This window comes from Gigantopelta aegis, chromosome 3 (genome assembly GCF_016097555.1).
Source record: "Gigantopelta aegis isolate Gae_Host chromosome 3, Gae_host_genome, whole genome shotgun sequence".
In the NCBI taxonomy this organism is placed as follows: domain Eukaryota; kingdom Metazoa; phylum Mollusca; class Gastropoda; order Neomphalida; family Peltospiridae; genus Gigantopelta; species Gigantopelta aegis.
The window spans coordinates 60,906,784-60,933,563 of record NC_054701.1 but is presented as its reverse complement, the minus strand read 5'-3'; the positions used below and the strand labels follow the sequence as shown (position 1 = coordinate 60,933,563).

The window sequence follows — 26,780 nt, the reverse complement described above, 5'->3', positions numbered from 1 at the left end:
CCATTTGCTTCAGCGGGGGGGGGGGGGGTTTGGGGGGTTTGGGGGGGGGGGGGGGGGTGTGGGGGGGGGGGGGGGGGGGGGGGGGGGTTCGTCCGACTCCCTCACCCCCCACCCCCGCCTACGCCCCTGCCACATACACACACACTGTTACAGATAGACCTAACGACCCCGCCGCGAATTCCGCTAATTTTATGTTTCAATTGTTTTGTAATAAAGTCTTTGCCGATTCATACCTAGGTTACCGCCCATTCGGGCTTAATTCATACATTCGGGGGGGGGGGGGGGGGGGGGGGGGAAGAGAGGCGAAATATTACCTTTTGGCTACAACACATTCCCGTGGTGGGAGTTAGCTCAGTCGAACCACCTCGGTGATTTCATTCAACTAATTGCATTTGGGTTTTTTTTTTTTTCGTTTCAACCAGTGCACAACAAGTTCAAATGCCGTGGTGTGTGCTTGGCTGTCTGTGGGAAAGTGCATATTTAAAAGATCCCTTGCTGCATTAGGAAAAATATAGCGGGTTTCCTCTGATGACTACGTGTCAGAATTACCAAATATTTGACATCCAATAGCCGATGATTAATTAATCAGTGTGCTCTAGTGGTGACGTTAAACAAAACAAACTTTTAATCAATGCATTCCCATTCGATTACTTAAGTCTAACATTGTGATTTCGAAGCACTTCGTAATAACGGAATCACCCGAGATTCGACCGACATCGGTAATTTCCCGGAACCGGTCGAAACGTGGAGTGACGTGGCGGCACGTTTTAAAGCGTCAGAACATGGGCAGAACTGAACAACGACAGCGAGACAGGAAGCAAAATGCTGCCAAAAGATAGACAGCATGTCCATTACAAAGAAGAATAAAGGTAACAGCTACTTGTTTGATCTTCTCAGGGGCGTAGGCTAGTGGGTTTCGGACGAGAGTCTTCCCCCCCCCCCCCCCCCCCCCCCCCCCCCGCTGAAGCAAATGGTCCGCTTTCAGAACATATGGAGTTTCTGGTGGTGCAAGAACAAAATAGAAAAAGGTCCACTTGGTTCATATTCGACCCCCCCCCCCCCCCAGGTCAAGATCACGCTACGCCCCTGCTTCTTAATATAATTATTAGCATAGGCCTATAGTTAGCGATATATTAAAATCAAGTAGGGTCTTACAGTGTGTGTGTGTGTGGATCAGACCACAACCAGTCATAACATGAATGTTCGTTTCATACTTTATAGTTTTATAATTATCATTTATTTACTGGAACATCCATCACCACCCGAACCCCACCCCCACCCCAAACAAACAAAAAACCCAACTATGTCTTACGCCCAAAGGGCCGTTCAAATATTACGTAACACAATTTTTTGTCAAAATTAGACACCCACCATCCCCCTGTAACGCTAGACCATACACACCAGACCATTAGGTAACGCTTGGAGATACCCAACCCCCCCCCCCCCCCCCCCCCCCCGTCATTCACCAGCAAGTCATGTGATGGGTGTAATATAAAGTTAACGTACTGTTTGCTATTTGGGAAAGCGCAGATACGCATTTCAACGTGATTCATAATCCTTATATATTGTATGTGTACGCCTAGCTACGTTAAACATTGTCATCGTGTCAGAGCTTTTATATATATATATATAAAAAACGCTGTTAAATACACTCACCCCCTGTTGCGCTACATAACGTTTGGACCTACACCCACCCACCCTCTCGAGCGTTACGTAATATTTGAATGGCCCCATACCTTCATTTCGTTCGATTTTTTATTCAAAGAGAATGTTGCTCATTACTTTTTGCCTTTACCATGTATTTTTTGTGCTGGGGTGTCGTTAAACATCTTTTCTATTTTATTTATTCAAAGGAAAGGAACTCCGTTTGGCAAAATGGGTCAATTCGTTTAAACTTATATTTCCCTGTTTATATCCAATTAAGGTTCAAGCACGCTGTCCTGGGCACACACCTCAGCTATCTGAGCTGTCTGTCCAGGACGGTGGGGTATTTGTTGGTTGGTTAGTGGTTAGTGAGAGAGAACAGGGTGTAGTGGCCTTACACCTACTCAATGAGCCCTTAAGAACTTGCTCTGAGTTGGAGCTGGTACCGGGCTACGAACTTTGTACCTATTAGCCTGTAGTCCGATGGCTTAATCACTGCAAAACCGAGGTCATTGTGTAGGCTATTTGGCTTACTGATTTCTATTAGAACATTAATTTGTTCACTACATAGTAGTATTAATCAGTCAGTTGGACACAATAGTGAAGAATTATTTTGAAATGATTTAAAGAAACATCATAGCTCATTGTTTAGGCCCCTTAAAATAAAATAGTTGGTGATCGTCCCTGCATGTCACATGAAAGAGTCCCATCGACCCCCCCCCCCCCCCCCCCCGAAATCGCTTTTTTTATAATTTAATATATCTGACATTATTATATTTACTCAACATAGAAATATATGCCCAATATCTCTGCAATCTATTTTGGAACCCCCCTTTTCAAAATCCTATGTACGCCCATGTCCCACCATTTTTATTATTATAAAAAAAAGTTTAAATGTTCTAACGATGTTCAATTTCAACCCGTAACATCTTTAATTAAAATGTGTTGAGTGCGTCATTAAATAAAACATTTTCTTCTTATATCGGCTATACACAAATAGAGAAAGTATCAAGTCACAAGCTTCTTGGTGTGTATATATATACCATTTCCTTCAATGGGATACACAGGCTGACAAAATTAATTTTGTAAAAGACAGACTTAAAAAGTAATTCTGCTGGCAAAAATAAAGAAGCTAATGCCTATATTCAACCATTAATTGATTACTGTCTAACTATATGGAGCAGCTGCAGTGCTCTAAATTAGAGTTAGAAATAATAAACAAATTACAGAAAAGAACCATTTATTATTTACGACAAATCACCTGATGACTCAATCGACATACGCTTTTTGCTCACACTGTCAGCTGTCGCGACAAAGTTTATCGATTTCCCCAACTCCCGACTTAAACAGGGTTTTTTTCAGATTAACAGCTAATGGGTTATACAATGAGAATCTGGTTGTAAGAGCGCTGATATTATTAACTGGACAGTCGTAGAAGTCGTGAGAGCAGAAAGTTGGCCAATGTTTTACTGGCAGTCGGTAGTCTGAGTCTAGCATTGCACTTCCATGACCGGCCTCGGTGGCATCGTGGTTAGGCCATCGGTCTACAGGCTGGTAGGTACTGGGTTCGGATCCCAGTCGAGGCATGGGATTTTTAATCCAGATACTGACTCCAAACCCTGAGTGAGTGTTCCGCAAGACTTATTGGGTAGGTGTAACCCACTTGCACCGACCAGTGATCCATAACTGGTCCAACAACGACCATTGTTTGTGCTATCTTGCCTGTGGGAAGCGCAAATAAAAGATCCCTTGCGCCGACAGTGGGTTTCCTCTAGAAAGCAGTGTCAGAATGACCATATGTTTTGACGTCCGATAGCCGATGATAAGATAAAAAATCAATGTGCTCTAGTGGCGTCGGTAAATAAAACAAACTTTTACTCTTCTATGAACTAAAGTGGTTAAAAATAAACGAGTTAATACCAAAAAGTCATTCTTGCAAATAAATCCCTAAATGAACTGGCTCCTCAGTATCTTTTTTTAAAAACCTGTTTAATCCAATGTCATCAATATATGAACTTCGCTCCATAAATGATGGAAATATGGTAGCTTCCCGACCAAAAATAGAGCTCGACAAGAAAAGTTTTTAATTTTGTGGGGTTGGTATCTGGAAGTGTTTACCTAAAGATGTTAAAGAATCTACCAGTTTAAATATATTTAGAACATCTTGTTCAAGCACTAATAGAAAAATAATACAGTACTGCAGTGTTCGAAATAAGCACTTGTTCGTTTGTCCTGATAAAATGTACCTCATCGAGTCTTTGTACTTGAATATATAGCAAAACATTTATTTGAACAAGTGAAAATATTGGTTGACATATTTTATTGTTGTATATGAGGTACATACATGTAAGATTTTATTATTATTGTTGACATATTAGGAAAGTCTCAGGTTAGAATAGTCTAGTATTGAATTACCTTTTATAAATAAAGATTTTATTATTTTATTATTATTATTATTATTATTATTATTATTTGAGAAGTAGCGAATGCGCAGTGACTCGGGCGCCAATGTTGAAACTTCCATACGATTTTACATAATAATAATAACTTGACAAAAGAAGTAAATAATGCCTTTTGTGGTTGTTGTGGTCCTGAAGGTACTAGCAAGTTGTATACTGGACAATTTACCAGGAACCAATGGGAAATTCTAGGTGACAGTACTTGGAAGTTTAAATGGTAATTCTGATTAAGTGCCTGGTGCTGCCACCTAAGATGTCCCAGTGGCTCCTGATAGATTCTCCAGTATGCCAAAACTATTTGTGTTGATGTGTTGATACTGAATATAATAAATAATGTGATGTTTAAAGTTTTTTAATTTGAGTACTAAAAGTTTCTTTCAACATCATTGCCTAGTTCCATTGGGCTATTCCTCGTTCCAGCCAGTGTTCCACAACTGGTGAAACAAAGGCCGTGGTGTGTACTACTGTCTCATGCTGGTGATCGAAAAGTGGCGGCAGTGGGTTTCCTCTCTCATTATCTGTGTGGTATTTAACCCTATGTCTGACGCCATATTACTGTATATAAAGATGTGTCGAGTGCGTCGTTAAATAAAGCATTCCTTGCCTAGTTCTGTATATACATTTTAATTTAAAGTCTCGCACCCCCCCCCCCCCCCCACACCCTCACCCTTATTTCCACAGCCTTTTTTTTGTTTTTGTTTTTGTTGTAGTTGTGTTTTTTTACTTAGCCTTATATTAAAACTTTTGTGTATATATTTTTCGAAGCGAGGTTTGTAAAATAATTTTCATTTAAATACAATGACTTTTGTGTATATATTTTTCGAAGCGAGGTTTGTAAAATACTTTTCATTTAAATACAATGTCACTTTCAGTTTACTGGACCTGAAGAAGATAGCTTAGTTTCTGAACAACACCAAGTCGAATCCTAACAAGCCATTTCGGATATTCATGTGTCCAATGAGGCCGGTGATTCTTCAAGTTGTACCACGAATCATTTGATAGATGCTGTAGGCGGTTCATAAAAGAAACGATTTCCGATTTTGATATAAAACTTTTTCAGCCCAACAGTGATTATATTTTGCCAGCAACATTCATTAGTGGATGCAAACGCTCATTCAGTAAAAAATGGTTACATAAATTACACATGATTGGTGTACAGTCATGTATCAAGTGCCTCTTTATTTTCCTTCAAATTTAATTTTATTGCCCTTTTCACCTGTTTGTGTCTGTGCCTTTATCTCCTTAGCCCCATCTTTAATATGTCCTTGGTCCGCCCCTACATACATTATTACGTTTTTAATATTCACATCTTTACAATAATGTGCAATCACCAAGTTAAGACAGTGTCTAGAACAGGGTATGTGGCTAATGGTGCATGTTCTTTGATTCTTGGTTGGACACCAACAGCAGAACTGCTCATATTTGACATCCCATCATAACCCTGACCGCGACAAATATCGATTGGAATATGCAACTTTTCGAGTTCGTCTTTTATCTCATTTGATACATGCAAGACTGTTGTTCGACAAAGCTAGGAAAACCGAAGGAAATCATCACGGATATCTTCTGTATGTGGATCAACATATCGGATGCAAAGTGCTAATTGTTCTGTATTGTGGAATGTCACTGCATCTGCTAAAATTGTAAAGTATTTTGCCCATTGTATTTTATCAGAAAAAAATATTTTTTAATGATATGAAGTCCAATAATGTCAATTATTTCATCCTGTATCGTTGAAGAGAGGTATGTTGAATTTCTCATTGCCGGTGCCAACAAGTGCACTTTGAGAACTGGATTGTAAGAAGCAAGAAGTCTTACCAATGCGAAGACGTTTCCTGGATTTTCATCTGACGCCGAATTCTCATGATTACCTTGAGTCCAATGCATTGTCTTGTACAGTACAACACAGCACCTAGAATTATTGGATTATTTTGAATATAATGAGCAATTTTATTGTCCGTTTTGACATATATTCAAGTGTCTGGGTTCTCTATTCTGCGAATAAAACATTCACAAAGTTCAGCTGCATGTAAATGATAAGCCGTTTGAGAATGAAGCATAGCCTTTTCATTCGTCTTGTTCCAATGTGTGAATGGTCTATTTACAAAATATTCTCTCGCTTCTCTGCAAAAATGAAATAGTATTTGCAAAAACAGCATCCTGCTGCCCCTTTGGATTCGCTTGTAATAAGCTGATATGATACTGGAGACAGTGAAAGGTAATAATGTTGATAATATCTGTTAATAATTGGTGATATAACTTCTCTTTTTTTAAAGCCAATTTTAATTTCTCCAAACATCACTTTTTTGGTGTCACTTTCTGTAGTGTGGGTTGAGTACTCACTTGGGGTGCTTGCGTCGCAGAATTGAACCACCTTGGTAGATCCATCCAACTTATTGGGTTTTTTCTCGTTCCATTCAATGCACCACAACTGGTCAAATGCTGTGGTATGTGCTTTCCTGTCTGTGACAAAGTTCATATAAAAGATATCTTGCTGCATTAGGAAAAATGTAGTGGTTTCCCTCTGAAGACTACGAGTCAGAATTTCCAAATGTTTGACATCCAATAGCCGATGATTAATTAATCAATGTGCTCTAGTGGTGTCTTTAAACTTTCTGTACATCTATATATTTAATTGTTATGTATATGATACACTATTTGATTACACATTGTTATCTAAAGTACTGGCACTGTGCATATAAAAGATCCCATTCTGCTTTTTCGGTAGATTAGCCTATTAAGTTTTGGTAGCGGGTTTCCTCTCATTATCTTTCTTTCTTTTTTTTCTTTTTTTTTTAATCTTCTGCTAATACTCATCAGATCTAGGTGTTTCTTGTACCAGGGCAAAACATTTTTTTCTGTTTTGCTTTGGTTTCAGAAGCACTGGCAAATCTCATTGGTATTATCTTGATGTGTAATACATTGTTGTTTAATTATTTTGTTAGATTTGCTGAACAGCAATTTCAAAACAAAAAAATTGACTCTTGTATTAACACTGCAAAAATAAAAATATTTCCAATTTCCAAATGGACCATTCACCCACCCACATCCAAATTATTTTTGGATTGGATTTTTGTTTATTTTACGAAGCTCCTTAGTACTGGTTACTAAATTTCATTTCTACGTATGTAATTTCCTGAGATAATGGGACTTGAAATATAGTATGAAAATTATGATGGTAATTTTCGAACTAAATTTAACATTTTTGACAGTTAGTAAAATTACCTGAGACCGAAGTTTGAGGGTGACACTAAACTTGAATCTTGCCATCATTTGGTTGAAAGCCTCACGTCCATATGTGGGATCATTAGCCTTTTTAGCGTCTTGCTTTACAAAATCTATCAGCTGATAAAACTTAACAATTTCTGAAATGTTCTTTGTCTTTTGGACAGTGTTACACCACCCTGAAGCACCTTGACAGATCCTATCTCTTGAACAGCATAATACTATTTAATGAGAAAGATCCAAAATTCATATAACGCCTTGGGGTTATCTGCTTCAATGTTGGGCCGTTCTAGTGCACGTTTGACAAAGGCATTAGCCAACACATCTGCATCTCCACCGGTTCTCCATTTGAAATTGAAATGAATTTATGGTATCCTACGTTGCATTGTTTTCTGTTTTCATTGCTTTTGACCTTGAATCTCTGACGGAGATGGCATTGTCTGTGGAGATGACATTGTCGAAATCATTAATCTTGTATGAACGTATGACAAGACGTTTTGACCTACACATGGATGGCGCCTGTTCGCATGGTGATTTGCTAGACAGCTTGGATTCCGACACAAGATCAGGTCTGGACACTTTACACTTGGTTTGTGGCCGTGTTTTTGATCGAGATACCTGTAAATTGAGCTGTCGATCCTTTGGTGGATGCAGTGCTTTAGAGTCGGAGGATGTTTTCTCTTTGAAAGAGTTGCTCTTTCTGACTGGAGCGAGTTTAGGTAAGCTGCTGCTTGACATCATGTCAACTGATCCACCTTCAGACCGTGAAGCTCTGATGGAGATTGTATCGTCTGTGGAGATCACCTACCATGTTGATTTATTTTCCAACTTGGATTTTGACACAGGATCCGGACTTATTACGGTCACTTTCATTGTTAATCCAGAGAGCTGTAAATTGAGCTGTCGATCCTTTGGTGGATTTGGTTATTTTGTCTCTGGAGATGATTTCTTTGACTTGAGCTAGGTTGGGTAAACTTCTGCTTGAACCACTTGCCTGTTTGTTTTGTTGGGGGTGTTTTTGGACATGGGCTCAGCTGTCCCTTATTCAGACCTCTTGTCGTTTCTTATGATTTTTTTGTTCCCACTGAACTAGATTTTGCAGATGTGCATTGTCTTTTAAGGCACTTGCCTGTTTATTTTTCCCTTTTGTGTCACTTCCCATCAGTTTGTGATCAACACAAAAGGAGTCGTGACAATGTCTGGCATTTTCAAAATTGAAAAACTTTCCCTTTTCAATGCTTTAGACTGAGATTTTATTGTATGTTGAAACGACATTGTTGTGATCGCTGATCTTGGCTGAACATTCAATAAGATGTTTCACTGACGACATGGATGATGCTTGTGTGCATGTTGATCCATTGGACAACATGGATTTCGATTCAAGATCAGGAACCTTTATGGTCACTTTACGTTTATTTATGGCAGGTTTTTTTTTTTTTTTAGAGAGATATCTGTACATCGAAATGTCGATCCTCTGGCGGATTTGGTTCTTTTGCGCCCAGTGATGTTTTCTCTTTGGGAGATGGGCTGTTTTTGACTGAAGCGAGTTTGGGTAAACATCTACTTGACCCTTTATCAGCCATCCCTCATTCTTTCAAGTCAAGACAGCTAATATAGAGTATAAATTTTAAAGCAGTAGTATCTAAAAATATGTTTACCATTTCAAAGTGTTATTGTATGCTCATTTCTGGAGAAAAAGAAAATTTTCTTTCGTCATTATTTTCTTGTGTTTTGTTATATTTATTTGTGTTTTGGAGTTGCTTTAATGTTTGGGGCAGAGGGTTATTTGTTTTGAGGGATGTTGTTTGGTCCTTTACTTGAGAGAAGAAAATAATTTTAAAACATCAGTTGCAGCATTGGAAATTTAATTTGGAGGGATAGTTTATTTAGAGGAATTTCTGTTTTGTTTGTTTTTGTTTTTTGTTTGTTTTTGCTCGTGGTTGCCAGACTCGCTTTTCAAATTACTTGTAAGGACATTTTCACAGATACAACAAATATAACCAACACGCAAACACATACAAAACACGAATCCAGTGGGATGTTTTGTCTACGACCACTTTTTATGTCTGGAACTTTAATCTATTCAAAATGGCGGCCAAATTTCATCTCGTTTTGTGTATTTTGTAGCTTTTAGATCCTACACCCCATGTAATATATCTATATATGGGTTTTCTGGGTCACAGAACACAAAAATGACACTTTCAAATAACATGCACTTCATATAGAGGTCTTTCCTGCCTTTTTGCACTAAAAGTATCACTTTTTCTACAGGATATAATGGAGTTTCACTATTTTGTTAGCACCATGAGTTGACAATTTTAAGTGGATCATGTCTTCCCCATAGTTAATACCAAAACATGGGTCTATATCTTTATTGTTAAAAATGGATGGCATAAATTGTCCGAACCATCCTGTTATGGCTGCACACACAGTGTGGACAGAACAGAAAACTTGTTCGTTGAGTGCTATCGGCAGGCTCACGAATACCAAGCAAAACGAAAACTGTTTCACGGGTGCCTACCTTATAAGTAGCACACTTTCTATATATTATGAACCAGAAACAAAGAGGCTTCAAGTGACTAAAAAGACAGTGCAAAAACAATTGTGGGTAAAAAGATTACATTGATTGGATAAATATACAGGTTTAACCCCAGAGACAGAAAGCTGACGAAACATTTCAGAATATGGGAACAAATTATGGGAGAAATTATGGAACAAATTATGGGAGAAAGTCCAAGATCGTCCGAGAAGTGTTACAAAATAAAAATTAAATGTCTGACCACTAACTCATTCAATATATCAACAAAGATAGCGGATGAAGTAACGATGACTGAAAATAATGAATATGTCTACTTGAATAACAGGCATGGACAATATAATGCAACAGTACATCTTCCATTCATAAACATCACGTTCCTTTAAGAAGAAAATGTGTGAACAGAGAAGGAACGTAGCATAAACAAGGATAAGGGACAAAGTAATGAGCTAAGTTAATTCTGCCACAGCGATTAATTTCGAGATTAACCAAGAACCCAATCAGCGAGTTTATGAAGGTGTCTTTTGAACTGTTTGACTATACATGATGCCAGTGGAGGTGTGGCTGGTGCCAAAGTCAGGGTGAAAGATGGTCATTCAAACTGTAGGCCTACAGTACACCAGATTCATTTGTGAACTCAACTGATAAGGTTTAGTAAAGCATGTAACTCCTTGGTAGAATTCATTTACCTCTTTTCTTTGTCCCAAGTCTTGCCGTTCATGCAGTTCCTTCCTACACAAGGTGTACATAATGCATTATATTATTAAAGGTAGTTTTTGAAATCTCATTTTGAAACTTCATGTTAAATCATACCTGCATGTACTCCATTTTCAGATTCTAACTTTTTTTCTGGTAACTGTTTTTGCATCCAATAGTGTAGTCATCGACATTTTAAAATATTTTTGTTTACTTTGGCTTTGAAATATTGTCATACTTCTTCAGTTTTCTGAAATGTTTCATAGTCAACAAATATTTGTTTAACCACTGCTCTTTCTGCCTTGCGGTAAAACATTTTATTATCCAATCAAATACAAAGTTCCGTACCTACAGTTTCACTTGTACTGCCCTTTCTAGTAGATTTAAGCCTCTTTTTTTCATTGCATACAGAAAGCATTCTGCTGATTAGGTAGCCACCAGTTTTCATTGTTGGTTGATATTTGTAAACCTGTGGAGAGTCCTCAGGGTCAGCGGATAAGTTATTTTTGTTGTTTTCTCTACACTGTGCAGATAATTCAAAATGGTTCATAGGATTGTGTCATCGTTTTTCAACAGCTTGTATTAAATGTGGTGAGTACATGAACCAATTACTAAGTATGTGCGCAAACTGCTCAAAACAAATTCCAGTGAAAAACCGTATTTTAGTGCACAAATGGCTAAATGTACAAAGAGCTTCTGTGTGAAGTCTAAGCTACATATAAATAAGTGTCGTAGTAACGTTCTACAGCTACCAAAATCCATATATTGATATATTATACGGATTATATGCTGTAAAAACTTTAAAATTGATGGCAAATTACTAAATTTGGCTTTCATTATGAATAAATTATATCAAACCAAACTGTAGGTAGAGTACTTCTCCAAGGTATAATTCCCTCATTTGACCTATCTGTTTGTATACAAATGCCCGATAAAGAAATACCAACGCTGATACCCATTGTGTGTGCGTTCTTATATTTGGTAAAGAGCGTATACAAAACACCATGTTTCCATTCAGTAATAGTAGTATTTGTGGTTACATACGTCCTGTCGCTATCCAGACCAAGTTTCAAAATACATTTGTTTGATGTATGTAATGGGGTGTTATTAAATAAATTCGTTTCATTCCACTCGTTTGTCTGTTTTATCATCTTAGAGAACCCTTTCAAACAGAGAAGACAATAAAAACAAACTTGTAGAAACAGGTTTTAACTTCAAATATAATGCAAACAAAGGTAAAGTTTAAAGTTTGTTTTGTTTAACAATGCCACTAGAGTACATTAATTAATCATCGGTTATTGGATGTCAAACATTTAGTAATTCTGACTCAGAGGAAACATTTTTTTCCTAATGCAGCAAGGGGTCTTTGATATGCACTTTCTCACAGACAGGAAAGCACACACCACGGTCTTTGGCCGGTTGTGGTGCACTGGCTGGAACGAGAGAAAACCCAGTCAGCTGAATGGATCCACCGAGGTGGTTTGATCCTGCGATCCCGCCCTGCTAAAAAAAGGTAATGCATGCAAAATCTGGCTGTGGGCATTTTGGATTATGACATCATGTGGACAAAATGACGCAATGTACGGTTGATCCTGTATTAATTTTTACTCTGCAACACATTTAAATGTCAAAAGTAGACATCATATTTCATATGCAACTTTTAAACCGAATGCATATGATTACGTTTGTCTTAAATCAAAAGGGGCCATAGCTTATTGCATCAACATATCATTTTGGGATTGATACAGGAAGTATATCTTAATAATTATTGTTTCCATCTCAGTGGGTTCCCCTAATGGAATGAATAATTTAGTGGATATGCATACAGGATACTCTCATCAGTATGTAGATTGCGAATACATTTACAGTCTGGACCATCACAAATATGGTCCAAACTATTGATTTGATTTTGGTACCCCCACCCAAGATACAAATGATAAAATAATGAAAAACCATTTACAGTTCGCCGTGTCATGTCCAACACGAAATAGCGCCCTTATCAAATCTGGAGCTTAGACATTTATGAAGACTGTTTGCTTATATCATTTCTGGAAGTAGAGAAGTTTAATTGGCTTAATGTCCCCCTTTTAGGCCTCGCCGTTCAGGTCCCTAGGGAACATGATAACCCAATTCACAAATTTATCTCAGGTAATCTAAAAATTCATATATCCGGTATTGCACTAGTTGAGCAACACCATAAAGGCTTACTTCATATGAACATGTTATTAACAATTACTGACATACATTCTTTATCAGAGCTGAGATAAGTCACATTTTCTCAGATTTGCACCTAAGCCACCTCTACCCTCTACACCAGGGCTAGTAAATGTTCAAAGACATCCCCAAACAGCCTGAAGTGACTAAACTAATTGTGAAGTGGTTATTGTACTCGACCATTGTTCATTGTTTAGTCTTCCATTCAAAATGCAGTCATGTAACCTAATTGGTACGACTTATTACAGTTATAACATTTGAATATTGCGTAAAATATAAAATGTAGATCGCCAAACATAGTGTCAAATTTTTGGTGCAATGTAAGCTATCTAGCTACTGGGGTGAGCAAGTCAACACGCCTTTTGCTCTGTTTGTTCAGTTTATTAAATGTCGAAGTTTCTCGATTCAAACTCTCGGCATCAGATTCACTACTGCCACCAATATCTCCCAACGTCAACGAAATTAGCTTCACACACGGTCTGTGTGCTGGATCGGTTGTCTTCCTGGAATATTTCTGTCTTGAACATTTCGCTTTAATAACGTTTCCTGTTTGTGCCTCTGTCACTTTTCTATCACTTCCCGTCAGTTCGTGAACGCCATTTTCCAACACAAAGGGATTCGTGACAAGGTCTACCATTTTAAAAGCTGAAGAGTTCTCCCTGTTCATTGCTTTAGAACGTGAAGCTCTGACTGAGATTTTATTGTCTGTGGGGACGACATCATCTCGATCACTAATCCTAGATGGACGTTCGACAAGATGTTTCGCCGTCCACTTGGATGATGCCTGTTCGCGTGTAGATCCGCTGGCCAATTTGGATTCTGACACAGGATCTGGGCTTACTACTGTCATTTTGCATTTGATTTTTGGCAGTGATTTTGACCGAGAGAGCTGTACATCGAGATGTCGATCCTTTGGTGGATGCGGTTCTTTTGCGTCAGGGGATGTCTTCTCTTTGGGAGATTTGCTCTTTCTGACTGGAGCGAGTTTGGGTAAGCTTCTGCTTGACGTCATGTCAGCCGCCCCGCGATCATACCTTCTGTCCTCTGCTTCTGGGATTTTATTTTTCTTTCCTGAACTAGAAGATTTCGCAGAATGAGGAGCAATCTCTTTTAAGTCCAGGCAGCTGAAAATAAACAGAGATGAATTTTATATAGCAGTATCCGGAAAATATGTATATCTTTTCACAGTCTTGTTATTTGGTTCTCGTTACTTTTTCGTTTTCCTTTTGATGGGGACGGGACATAGTCCAGTGGTAAAGTGCTCACATAGTGCGAGGTCAGTCTAGTATCAATTTATGTCGGTGGGCCCATTGATCTATTACTCGTTGCAGTTAGTGTTCCACAACTGGTGTAACAAAGGATGTGGCATGTACTATCATGTCTGTGGGATGGTGCATATAAAAAAAAATCCCTTGCTTATAATCGAAAAGAGTAGCCAACCGAGTGGTGAAAGCAGGCTTCTTTAATTACAGTCGTGATCCTTATTCATATGTCCAAGAACTTAAATCGTAATTAAAATGAGTTGAGTGCGATGTTAAATAAAAACATTTCTTTCTTTCTATTTTTTGTTTTGTTATTGTCGATTGTGTTTTGGAGGTACATGTATTTGTTTTGTTTGCTTTCTTTAATGGTTGGGGGGGGGGGGGGGGTCGTTTGTTTTGAGGGGAGTTCTTTGGGGTTTTCTTAAGAGAAACAAAAATTACTTCAGAACATTAGAGTTGCGGTATTTCAAATTTAATTGGGAGGTAAAGCCTTCTTGTTTGGGATCAAGTCCATTCAATACTGGTTTCAAAACACGCTGTTGTGATTATGCAAGTGTCACCATGCGAAGTTGACGATTCAAGGGTCTTACAGTTAGATTGTAGCCAGGTATTTTTTTAAAGAAATACCAAATATACAGTTAGTTCCATAGAAAAACGATTCAGTTTACAATGGACATAACCATATGGAGTTTTTAGATTTGCGGGTGTTATTTTCTATTTGATGCCCGCAAATGTTTCATTTTTGGGATCAAATAGACATAACACCCGCAAATCTAAAAACTCCATATGGTTATCACCTAACTGATTATCAATTACATTAATATTGATGCATGTACCTTTGAAGTGTAATAACTGCATTATCCATTGCCAGTTACCTTTTAAATGTTAATAACTATTAAAGAGAATGTCCGGAGTTTGCTGCGTTAAGATGTTGCCGACTAACAGATGTTTTAATAAATACAATTACATATTAAATACATTTGTTTCTGTGTAAAATATTAGAGACTGAATATTAAATGCGTTTCTGGTCATTCCAGTGTACTAGGTCAGACTTCACTTTATTTCCCAATGTGTATGTTTTCGTACATACGAAATTATTGGGAGACCAAATCCAGTTTGGGCTACTTCCAAACCTCTAGGACGACAAGAATCGCATTGAATATACAGACACTGATATTCTAAACAAGAAACTTTATTTGGTATGTACATTTAGTCATTAAGATATTGTATTAGTCGGAACATCTTACATTGACAGGAAACTCAAGACAGTATCTGAGTATCAATAACAAAACGTGTAGTTTGTTTGTTTTATTTAACGACGCCGCTAGAGCACATTGATTTTTTATCTTATCATCGGCTATTGGACGTCAAACATATGGTCATTCTGACACTGTTTTTAGAGGAAACCCGCTGTCGCCACATAGGCTACTCTTTTTACGACAGGCAGCAAGGGATCTTTTATTTGCGCTTCCCACAGGCAGGATAGCACAAACCATGGCCTTTGTTGAACCAGTTATGGATCACTGGTCGGTGCAAGTGGTTTACACCTACCCATTGAGCCTTGCGGAGCACTCACTCAGGGTTTGGAGTCGGTATCTGGATTAAAAACCCCATGCCTCGACTGGGATCCGAACCCAGTACCTACCAGCCTGTAGACCGATGGCCTGCCACGACGCCACCGAGGCCGGTAACAAAACGTGTGTGCAGACTTAAGAAAATAAATACCACCATACCTCTTGTCCTTGCTCTTTGGAGCTAGTGCTGTCAGGTCACACGTGTTAGCCACAGAACTGAAACGAAGTAGATGACAGTGATCTACGAGAGAAGTGAGGTGAACATGCAGTGATAAGTAAAGTAACGTTTGTTTTGTTTAACGACACCACTAGAGCACATTGATTTAGTAAAAAAAAAGAAGGTAATTTTGGACATATAGTCTTAAAGAGGAAACCCGCTACATTTTTCCATTAGTAGCAGGATCATTTATATGCACCATCCCACAGACAGGATAGCACATACCATGGCCTTTGATTTACCAGCCGTGGTGCTTTAAATGTTTATTTATTTATTTATTTATTTGTGTTATATGATGTGAATTATGAACATCCCTAGGATATGAACCTAAAATTGTTATTTGCATTATTATGGCAAGTTACAATATACACACAACAGACACGATAAACAATAAAAATAATTTCAAAAATGTATGCAATTTTATTTCATCTAGTACCACTGTGTCAAGTAGCCTTGTGCTTGAAACATGTATGGGGTACCTGTAAAAAAGTACTAACTTTTTGTGCGAAACTAAGGTAGTCATAGACGCTATCCATTATCCTTGAAATGAGCAGCTTGATCCCCGATTTTTTCTAATTCATTTTAAGGGTGAGGGGCGGTGGCATTTATATCCGTGGTGTTTATGTCGATTAACACGCTGCAGGTAGGCAGGTAGGAGTTTTATTCACATGTTACTATTGTCGTCTGTGGGATTTGATTTGGTAGTATACACCCTTAAGGGACATTGAGTTTTCACATAATTCGATATATCCCCAACATGTAGCTTATTTAAACCTACCACCGAACCCTTCTTTTATTAAAAAATGCACACATCATCATCTCCTCCACCCTTAATCACACTATTACCACCACCACTAAATATGTTTGGTTAAAAGAGGTTGCAAGGCATTAAAAGAATCTCGGAATTTATAACTTTTTTTCTTTTTTTAAGATTATGTATGTTATGTATTACCAGTGCAATATTTCATTGTTAATGACTAAACTCAAATTTTACAAACAACTCTTCGTTTATAATCTGACCAAAACCAATGTTAACGTTTACTTGTGCGATTTTTCGTTCGACCAATCAGAATATTACTGACATAAGCTTGATGACAGCTTAATGCATTCAAAATGGCTGTTCACAGACAAAAGATCGACTACACATGAAACTTTGTTGGTTAATATCAGACCTTACTGACAACGGAAACGAACCAAGTGGTTTGATTTCAGTCAGATTGTTAAGGACATCTGTAGAATTTTCATTTCAACTGATGGCTGTATTACTATTATACACTAATACTTTACAAATTGTTAAATTGTTGAATCCGTTATTTTACAAAAATATGTTAATAATACTGAGTAAGATTTGTTTTTAATTACTGAGTATTAATAAAGTAAAATGTATTAAGCTGAGAAATGAAAGCAATCATAATAACTATTTTAACATAGTCTAAAAGTAGTAAAAGTATACAGTTTTGTAGTACAATTAAGCAGGTACTATTTGTGCTTTCCCTGAAAATTATTGACCTTAGTATTATTTCTATTTAAATTAAAAGTGTGTGTGAAAAGTGCACAAAACTACGAAGGTGAAGTGGACATTCATGCTGAACTAAAAACTTTGACTAGCCACTGATAAACGAATACTTGCGATATTATAAATTATAAATACATTTTAGAATTAAAGTAAAGTAAAGTTTGTTTTATTTAACGACGCCACAAGAGCACATTGCTTATCTTATCGTCGGCTATTGGACGTCAAACATATGGTCATTCTGACACTGTTTTTAGAGGAAACCCGTTGTCGCCACATAGGCTACTATTTTACGACAGGCAGCAAGGGATCTTTTATTTGCGCTTCCCACAGGCAGGATAGCACAAACCATGGTCTTTGTTGAACCAGTTATTGATCACTGGTCGGTGCAAGTGGTTTACACCTACCCATTGAGCCATGCGGAGCACTCAATCAGGGCTTGGAGTCGGTATCTGGATTAAAAATCGACTGGGATCCGAACCCAGTACCTACCAGCCTGTAGACCGATGGCCTAACCACGACGCCACCGAGGCCGGTACATTTTAGAATTTGTCTATAGACTGATCATGTCAAAATACACAAATTAATAGAATCCAAACTAATTCATGAGTAGAATGGACTGTTTCTAAAGAATGTTTAGTAATATAATATAGTAAGAAGTAAGATATTATTTTAGATAAAGAGTGTTCAGTGTTTGACTGAAACTAACTTACCATGTGTGATTCAGCCTGTATAAATATAAACATTATCTGAACGGGGAGGTGTAAACTGCAATTACTGGCTTAAAATCGAACGCATTAGAACACACATAATAATAGTTATTGCTGTAATATCATGTGTGCGAATAAAGTAAAAGTTTGTTTTGTTTAACAACATCACTAGACTGCATTATTTTAACAATCAACGACTATTGGGTGTCAAACATTTGGTAATTCTTACACAGTTTTACAGAGAAAACCTCCACAGTTATGTGTATCTAAATATATATATATATATATATATATATATATATATATATATATATATATATATATACTAACTCTTCTACCTACTAACCTACTTATCACGCACGCACATGCACACACAAACACACATTAAATGATAAAAATCATATTAGTTTTTAAAATCCGAATACATGTACTTGTCAGAAGAAACAAAAACGGTTCTTAATAAATTGCAAGCAAAACTACATAATGAATTTGTAAAAGCTGTGATCACAACACCGATAGAAATAAATGTTAAATATCAGGTTCAACTGATCCGGGGAGGGGTGGTGGTTCCATCATCCTGCCCTATTTTTACAACGATACAGACGTGGATCCTAGAGGGGAACCAGCGGACCCCCTCCCCCCCTAAAAATATTCGAGTGACTCTTTTTCTGTGTGTAGGCTTTGATTTGTTTTTTGTTTGGTTATTATTATTGGGTTGCCCTTTACACGAGTTGGTTCGTGTGCCCTTTCCCCCTCGGTCGTTCCCCCACCCCCTCCTCACCTCCCCACAAAACAAAACATTTCCCGGATCCGCTAATGTGATATACAGAAGGACGTTTACCAAACGTCTCAAAATGTACCAAATTATCAGCTAGTTACCAAAAATGTTCAGGAAAGCAGAACCCCGGATCAGTCATTATTTATAATGAAACGCACACAGAGAGAATATTTTAGGCCTATAGCTATTGAGAGAGAGAGAGAGAGAGAGAGAGAGAGAGAGAGAGAGAGAGAGAGAGAGAGAGAGAGAGAGAGAGAGAGAGAGAGAGCCCTTGCCACTCCTTGGAAGGAAATGGTTTATTTAACGACGAGCTCATCATATTTTATTTACGGTTATATGGCGTCGGACATATGGTTAAGGACCACGCAGATATTGAGGGAGGAAACCCGCTGTCGCCACTTCATGGACTACTCTTTTTCGATTAGCAGCAAGGGATCTTTTATATGCACCATCCCATAGACAAGATAGCACATACCACGGCATATGATGTACCAGTCGTGATGCACTGACTGGAGCGAGAAATAACCCAATGGGACCACTGACGGGGATCGATCCCAAATCGACCGAGCATCAAGCGAGCGCTTTACCACTGGGCTACGTCTCATCCCTTTAAAATTAACTTCAGATTTCAAAGGGTCTAACATCATAACTCACCATATGTTTTTAATCCTCACGGCATACGGATCAATGAAATCGACGCCAAGTATCGGACGATCAAGAACGTCGTAGTTGCAGACGTTGCCCACGGTGCACCTTCGTCGGTATTCGTCGATGTATTTACTCGATTCGGCGTGGTGCTCGAAAGTCGAGTCCTTGAGTCTCCTCTCGGCAACTAGCCTCTGGAAGACGTTTGAGTAGGATTTCGACTTTTTCGAATGCTTGACTCTCTCGCGGGTGACGTCACCTGCTTCCATGCGCCAGCCGCGGAGGGACCTTTTCAAATCGTCGCTCTGCGCAGCACAAGTACACGAGGATATCCTGTCAGATTCCACTCTCAGGGACTTCTGAGCGCTGGCGTTGCCATAGGAATAGATTTCTGGGAATGTCTTAAAGTCTTCGACTGATTGTCTCACGGAACTCTGAGCTGCATCCACCATGGACAAAACGTCATCGAAATTATCTGTTTCTGGTGTTCCGCGTCTGCGTGATGACGATGATGATGATGACAGAACATTCTCTGACGCCAAGGACTTGAGAAGGTCAGACGCCACTGTTGATTTCTGGAGCACCTGGAGTATATTTATATTACGGTGGAGGCTAGTTCCTTTGACAGACAAATGCTTGCCATTTTTGCATTTAATTGCTGGGCCATCTCCTGAGACGCATTCAGTAGCGTTGTTGACGACAGATTTCCATGGCAACTGAACATCGACCGAAGTGGATACGTCGATTAAAGTCATATTCGCTATTCTCAGGAGATTACAGCATGTGAATACTTCATGAATGATTTCGGCGGCCTTCACGTTACAGTGTTGTCTTTAGCGTTTCCAGGTAATATGTGACCCAAAGTTAATAGAGTAACGTGAATACCTGACTTGGTGTCCTCTTTGATATGAATAACCTCATCATCTGAAATTAAGGGAAAATTATTGTAAATATTTAGAATACCTTAATCAAATGTTATGGCTGGTAACAAGATGAAGTTCATTGAATAGTGTATCCATTAACATTTGTTTATAGATCAAAAATTTGATTTGTTTAACGACACCACTAGAGCACATTGATTAATCAAAACCCACTACATTTTTCTTTTATATGCTCTTTTCCATAGGCATGACAGCACATACCACGGTCTTTGATATACTGCTGCAAATTGATAAACAGGTTTCCTCTGAAGACATGTCAGAATTTTCAAGTGTGTGTATGTGTTCTGTGCGTGTGTGTGTGTGTGTGTGTGTGAATGCCGATAATTAAACAAGCAAAGTGCCCTTGTGGTATCGTTAAAAAAAAATAAAAAAAATAGCCCAGCTATATTTAACAAGTATCGATGAGGTACATGATGCGCCCATCAAGAGTTTGATGGAAAACCATATCTATATTAATGAATATGTTACGGGTATGATTCAAGTCCTGTATGCAAGATATGATCTGGACAAGGATTTACTGTTACGTGCAGTAGACCGTGAAAAGTAGGTCACAGTGACCTAGTAACAGAACGCGACACACCGCCACCCTAAGTTGTTCCTACATGTGAGGTTTGATGGTCCTGTATGCAAGATATGGGGACGGACGGACAACGTCATACCATAATACGATCCATCATAGATGAGCGTATAAAAAGTATATCTTTTTCTGGCTTTATATTAGCCCCCTCCCAAAATAGACCGGACCTGTCCATGCTTATTTCTGGCTCGTACTAAGGTATATCCTTCTACAGTGTCCATCAACACGGGTCAGTGATAAATACGACATGAAAATCCATTGGTACGCTTGACATTTCAGAATTAAGCTGATTCGAGACTGCCGTACAAGCTGCCGGTTGGTGTCAAGTGGGTTATATAACCTGTTTAGAAATCTGGACATATTTATCGGTCGTTTCAGATATATCCAACGGCTACCGGTTTGGTTAATTAATAATTTAATCATGGAAGCTGTGTACGTGACGTGTTAGAGCTACTAATCGTAGTAAAATGTATAAATTAAACATCATTAAATGTTCTATAGACCCTTCCCTGCCCTGGACGGAGGAGCCTACCGAGGCCGGCATCTGTGCCCATGACAGGCGTGCGCTAAAACAGCTCGCTCTGAATGTGCACGTTAAACCCTATGACCTGACTAAACCAGGTGCTATAGCAGAGTTGCAAAATGGTGGTTTTCCAACAAAATTATTTATTAACTTCTGTTTTGAAATATAATCATTGTATTAAATACCCATACAATATTACAACTAAATAATTTACAAGTAGGAAAAAAAAAACGTCAGGCAGATGTTGCACACAGAATTGCTGTCTGCCAGATTTTGTGGAGTTGCCAATAGTGAGTAATATTATTTACATGCCTATATCCAAACAACGTTCAGGTACTTCGTCAATAGACCTACATTTATTTCACATTCCATCGGCACATGCGCGCGAAGAGTAACGTCCCTTGCCAAATTACACTACCATAGGAGATAAACACTTCAACTACAGGCAGGTAGGTATAGGGTTCTCGGCCCGATACCAGCTCCAACCCAGAGCGAGTTCTTAAGGGCTCAGTGGGTAGGTGTAAGACCACTACACCCTCTTCTCTCTCACTAACAACTAACCCACTGTCCTAGACAGACATCCCAGATAGTTGAGGTGTGTGTGCCCAGGACAGCGTGCTTGAACCTTAATTGGATATAAGCACGAAAATAAGTTGTAATTTTTAGATATATCCTAGCAAGGGAGCTGCTGTTAATAGTATTTAGTAATTTAAATTATTAGTCGTAGTAGTATTAGAGGTTACTGTAATAGTATCAAAGGCCGTGGTATGTACTACCCTGTTTGTGGGATGGTGCATATAAAAGATCCCTTGCTGCTAGTGGCGACAGCCGATTTTCTCTCATTATCTGTGTGGTCTTTCACCATATGTTTGACGCCATATAACCGTAAATAAAATGTGTTGAGTGCGTCGTTAAATAAAGCATTTCTTTCTCTCTTTTCTTCTTTCCATTATTGTGTGTTTGGTTAATCACCGACAAAATAATCATACAATTTATTTTGTTCAGAACAGTTTGTTGTAGGTTTCTAAATTTAGCGTCATAAAATATTAGCGTTTTATGTTACCTCTCTAAATTCTCTAATGTTAGCTATAACATAATTTCCTGCTTTCCTGGTTTACAGTATTTACGCAATTAACAGCCCACAAAATGAGGGGTCTTCGTTTCTTTTTCCTTTGAAGCCACCTTTCTCTCAACCCATCACGAATTACAACCACCATTTCCATCATCACCGAGTAGTGAAGACCACCCACCCCACCGGCACCCCTCCCAGGTTGATTTATAGACCACATAACGGAATTCGTTTAAGGCGAATTAGCATCCATAAAACGGCGATCAAATCGTGAGGAATATCGATTGCTCTCTAATAAAGAGGTTAATAAACTCAGCTTGAAGAATTTTGTTCCTCCTCCCAGATTTGAAGAGCTCTGGTTAAGGCGATTGGCTTAAGATAATATTTTGGTTTCAATTTTTTGTTTTAATATTGACAGTGTTTAAAGCCGCACACCCTAGTTCCATCCAGCGAAAATAAATTATAATTTGGTTAATCTACAAACCTGTAACACACTTAGATCACGTTTTTATCAAATGGAGTGAAAAAGCAGGTTTTATATCGATAAATACCATGGGAATCCCCATGTCCCAATTGCTTGAAATAATTTTGAAAGTTTGTATTCTGATGTCACCGGTAGATGTCGCTCGAAGCACAACAATGCCTACATCACGACAAATTTCACAGACTTGGGTGCGTTCTTTTCACCTCTCCTGGACATGTTCAAACTGTTCTGTCCTGGTTTTGACTTAGCAAAATTATTGGTTTTAAGGGTTTGTAACGTTTTGTATTGAGACACTTATTTGTCTGAACTTTATTGTTACTGAAAATGTTCACGAACTGTGAAGATAAATCTCACAAATGAACAACAACAAATCGGATGTTGATTGCGTGAACCGTGCACGAGAAAACAAACCGAACCAAAATGATAACGGTCACGTGGTATACCAACATCTGTGACGTTTACACAGGAAGATTCCCTCTAAAAATAGATTGGACCTCGCTTGCTTAACGGTTTTTTCTCGACAGCACGTCTTGTAAAAAAATGCAAAAAATGCATTTCGTGGTTTTACAAACATCAGGATTATCAAAAAGCACTTCAGGTGAATGGAAATGTGTATTCTAAATAATAAAATGTAAGTAAAGTGCAATTTTATTTGTGAAAAATGGGGTTTAATAGCGAAAAACAACGCCGTAATGGTTAACAAATAGCCGTAACTAGGGTGTGTCCCTTTAATCAAGTGTAAAATATTATAAGTATTATTGTAATAATTATTATGGTAATTTCGAGGGTATTTGTGGCACTCAAGCACATATCATATGGCATTTCGTTTGCTTGTCATTTCAGAAATGGTTGGAACGAGAAATAATCAACAGGGGATAATCGATCTTTCAATCTTTTTCATCTGAAGTGGAAACACCTACATCTCACTTAGCTCATTCATAAGAAATAATATATTATTTCTCTACAAAAATAAAATTACACATAAAACGTTTTGAAGAAAGAATAAAATTTTGCTTCGTTAATTAAAGGGACATTCCTGAGTTTGCTGCAATTTTTAAGATGTTATCGACTAACAGAGACTTTTTAACGATCGTTCTAATATTTGTACTAAGTTAAATTTTATTTTGTTTCCTAAAATTAAAAAAATTCGAAATTATTTGAAGACAAAATCCAGTTTGGGCTTCTTATAAATATTAAAACGACCAGAAACGCATTAAATATACAGACACTGATATTCTAAACAAGAAAATATATTTAATATGTAAGTTTAATCGTAGAAATATTTTATTAGTCGGAAACATCTTACAATGTAGCAAACTCAGGAATGTTCCTTTAAAGTCACTGATCCTTGCTTCCAAGGTACGTAGCTGTTCTGGTTCGCTTAAAAATGTAATTTTTATCTACTTCAAACACCAGGACGACCATTAACACATTCGATTTGTCAAAAGTTATAATTTAACAGTGAAAGGCTGTACACAACAGCTTACCATCAGTTGTGTACATTGTCTAATATCTAAGGTTTGTGTCTCTAAGCAAGACGTGGTAAATAACGTGTATACTAATTGGAGAAAAAAAAACCCACACGCGCGCATAAAAACACCAAAAGAAACCGACAAACACAAAAAGTGAACAACACACCCCCCCCCCCCCCCCCCCCCCCCCCCCCGAAGAAAAAAAAACACGTAGTTATCAACATTATTTGACACTGATAACTAACTAAAGCTTGTGTCTTTATTGTAACAGACTATGGTCTCTTTTATTACCGCTAAGAGAGATACAAAAGTGATGTGTGTGTGTGTGTGTGTGAGAGAGAGAGAGAGAGAGAGAGAGAGAGAGAGAGAGAGAGAGAGAGAGAGAGAGAGAGAGTGTGTGTGTGTGTGTGTGTGTGTGTGTGTGTGTGTGTGTGTGTGTGTGAAATTAAATTTTATAAAACAAATAACATATTAAAAAAATAAGTATACTAGTACCCGCATCACATCCTGAGAGTTAATTCCACACTAACTGTAAAGAACTAACCACATCTGTTCGTCACCACGTGTTATCCAACTCGCATTTTACTGGTATATATGTGCACGTACCGAAACCCAGTCTATAACTGCCAGGCTGTTCCTATGTAGAGATTTCACTGCGCCGTGTTTTGTGTAATCTCTACAGAGATATTGATTCTTGTTTGTCGTGTGTACTTCGCATGGTTGTGCTATTATTTCTCCGCCACCTGTGAATCGAACATGATATTAATTACTACCTGCCATGCGATACCGTGACACGACCGTATCGCTCCCTGTAACGTTAAAATTAATTACAGACATACCTGTCTACTGAATGAAGAATGAAGAAATGTTCAACGACGCCACAGCACTGACAAAATAAAAACGACAACAACAAAACAAAAACACCCAACAAAACAAACAAGGCCTGTAGGAGCGATATTTGAAGGGACTTTAATCAGCCTCGGTGGTGTCGTGGTTAAGCCATCGAACATAAGGCTGAAAGGTACAGGGTTCGCAGCCCGGTACCGGCTCCCACCCAGAGCGAGTTTTAACGACTCAATGGGTAAATGTAAGACCACTACAACCTCTTCTCACTAACCACTAACCACTAAAAACTATCAACTAACCCACTACCCAGGATAGCGTGCATAAACTTTAATTAGATATTAGCACGAAAATAAGTTGAAATGAAATTAATGGACTTTTTGCACCACCTTAATAGTTTATTCCCTACCACCCCCCCCCCCCCCCCCCAGCTCCTCGCACAATCTATTTAAGGTGCTGCAGAATGTTCACGCCTAGAAAAAGAGACAGGGAGATACAAAGAAGAGAAATTAGTAGACTATAAAACACGCATAAACTAGACCATGTAATTTACTCAACATTTTGAAACATTTTGCCATTTCTATAGCACAACACTCTCATATTAACTTCTACATACATGTAATTAAATTTAAAATACGCAAGATAATCAAGTCTTAAGCGTTAACGTCTTTGCCACTTTTGTTTCCAAGTAAACTTATCCGGTGTGTTATTTTCTTTGATGCCCATATATAACGTAACATCAAACGGGTACCAACGAACTGGAATGAACTGGATTTGAATAAAAAGAAATCTTTCAGAAGAGGACAATGACAACAAACTTGCTCTTTAGAAGTAATGGCAACTGGCGTCGGTGGTGTAGTGGTTAAGCCATTGTACCAAAGGCTGACATGTACTGGGTTCGCATGCCAGTATCGGCTCCCACCCAGAGCGAGTTTAACGAATGAAAACGTGGGTTTTGGAGTACATACAATGTTTTATTGTTTCTGGTACTGGTAGATCTGAGTCTACATATCATGAATCCACTTGATAACACCTTATGACCCTTGCGGAAACCTTTTTTATTAGCAAAATGGCCGCCATTTAAAACATATGGCCAATATCTCAGCCAAAACCAATCTAATTAAAATTAGCTCCACTATTACATGTGGATCTAACAGCAGCCCGTTGGAGCTCATGTCCAGTAAACCTTTCATTTGACAAATCAAAACCTTACTTGCAAAATCATGCCAGTGATTTGAAAAGTATTTGAAAACATTAGGGATTATGCCGAGGGTATACGAAATGATTCGGGTGAATTACGAAGTATGCCGGAAACTAATTTCAATATAAAATTTTATATAAAATTCGTTTCAAGACAAAACAAAACCCGTGATGGTATAGCCATAAAATCTGTTAATA

The 26,780-nt window shown here is 38.2% G+C and overlaps 1 protein-coding gene and 1 long non-coding RNA gene across 3 annotated transcripts; one reads left to right on the top strand and one right to left on the bottom strand.

Moving 5' to 3' along the window:
• Nucleotides 1–530: 530 nt before the first annotated feature.
• Nucleotides 531–24,148, top strand: LOC121368372. The gene is made up of 3 exons (XR_005957510.1): nucleotides 531–869; nucleotides 13,646–13,764; nucleotides 23,911–24,148. It is a non-coding gene; the product is annotated as an uncharacterized LOC121368372 (long non-coding RNA).
• LOC121368369 lies at nucleotides 12,151–25,598 on the bottom strand. 2 transcript variants are annotated; one of them, XM_041493065.1, is made up of 4 exons: nucleotides 25,035–25,598; nucleotides 19,483–20,397; nucleotides 15,770–15,826; nucleotides 12,151–13,898 (listed from the first exon to the last, which is right to left on the bottom strand). In XM_041493065.1, exons 2-4 carry the CDS (start codon nucleotides 20,226–20,228, stop codon nucleotides 13,100–13,102), a joined length of 1,602 nt encoding a protein of 533 aa, XP_041348999.1. In that variant the 5' UTR covers nucleotides 20,229–20,397; nucleotides 25,035–25,598; the 3' UTR covers nucleotides 12,151–13,099. The 2 variants fall into 2 exon arrangements, with proteins under 2 accessions (XP_041348999.1, XP_041349000.1); XM_041493066.1 differs by having other exon boundaries at nucleotides 25,146–25,598.
• Between the last annotated feature and the right edge of the window lie 1,182 nt (nucleotides 25,599–26,780).

What these genes read in the sequence shown, in the direction of transcription:
- LOC121368369 (XM_041493065.1), bottom strand. Translation starts at nt 20,228, where the DNA reads ATGACTTTAATCGACGTATCCACTTCGGTCGATGTTCAGTTGCCATGG. An exon ending in GTGAGGATTAAAAACATATG is followed by an intron (nt 15,827 to 19,482) that starts GTGAGTTATGAT and finishes ACTTCGTTTCAG; the next exon opens with TTCTGTGGCTAACACGTGTG. An exon ending in CCAAAGAGCAAGGACAAGAG is followed by an intron (nt 13,899 to 15,769) that starts GTATGGTGGTAT and finishes GTTTATTTTCAG; the next exon opens with CTGCCTGGACTTAAAAGAGA.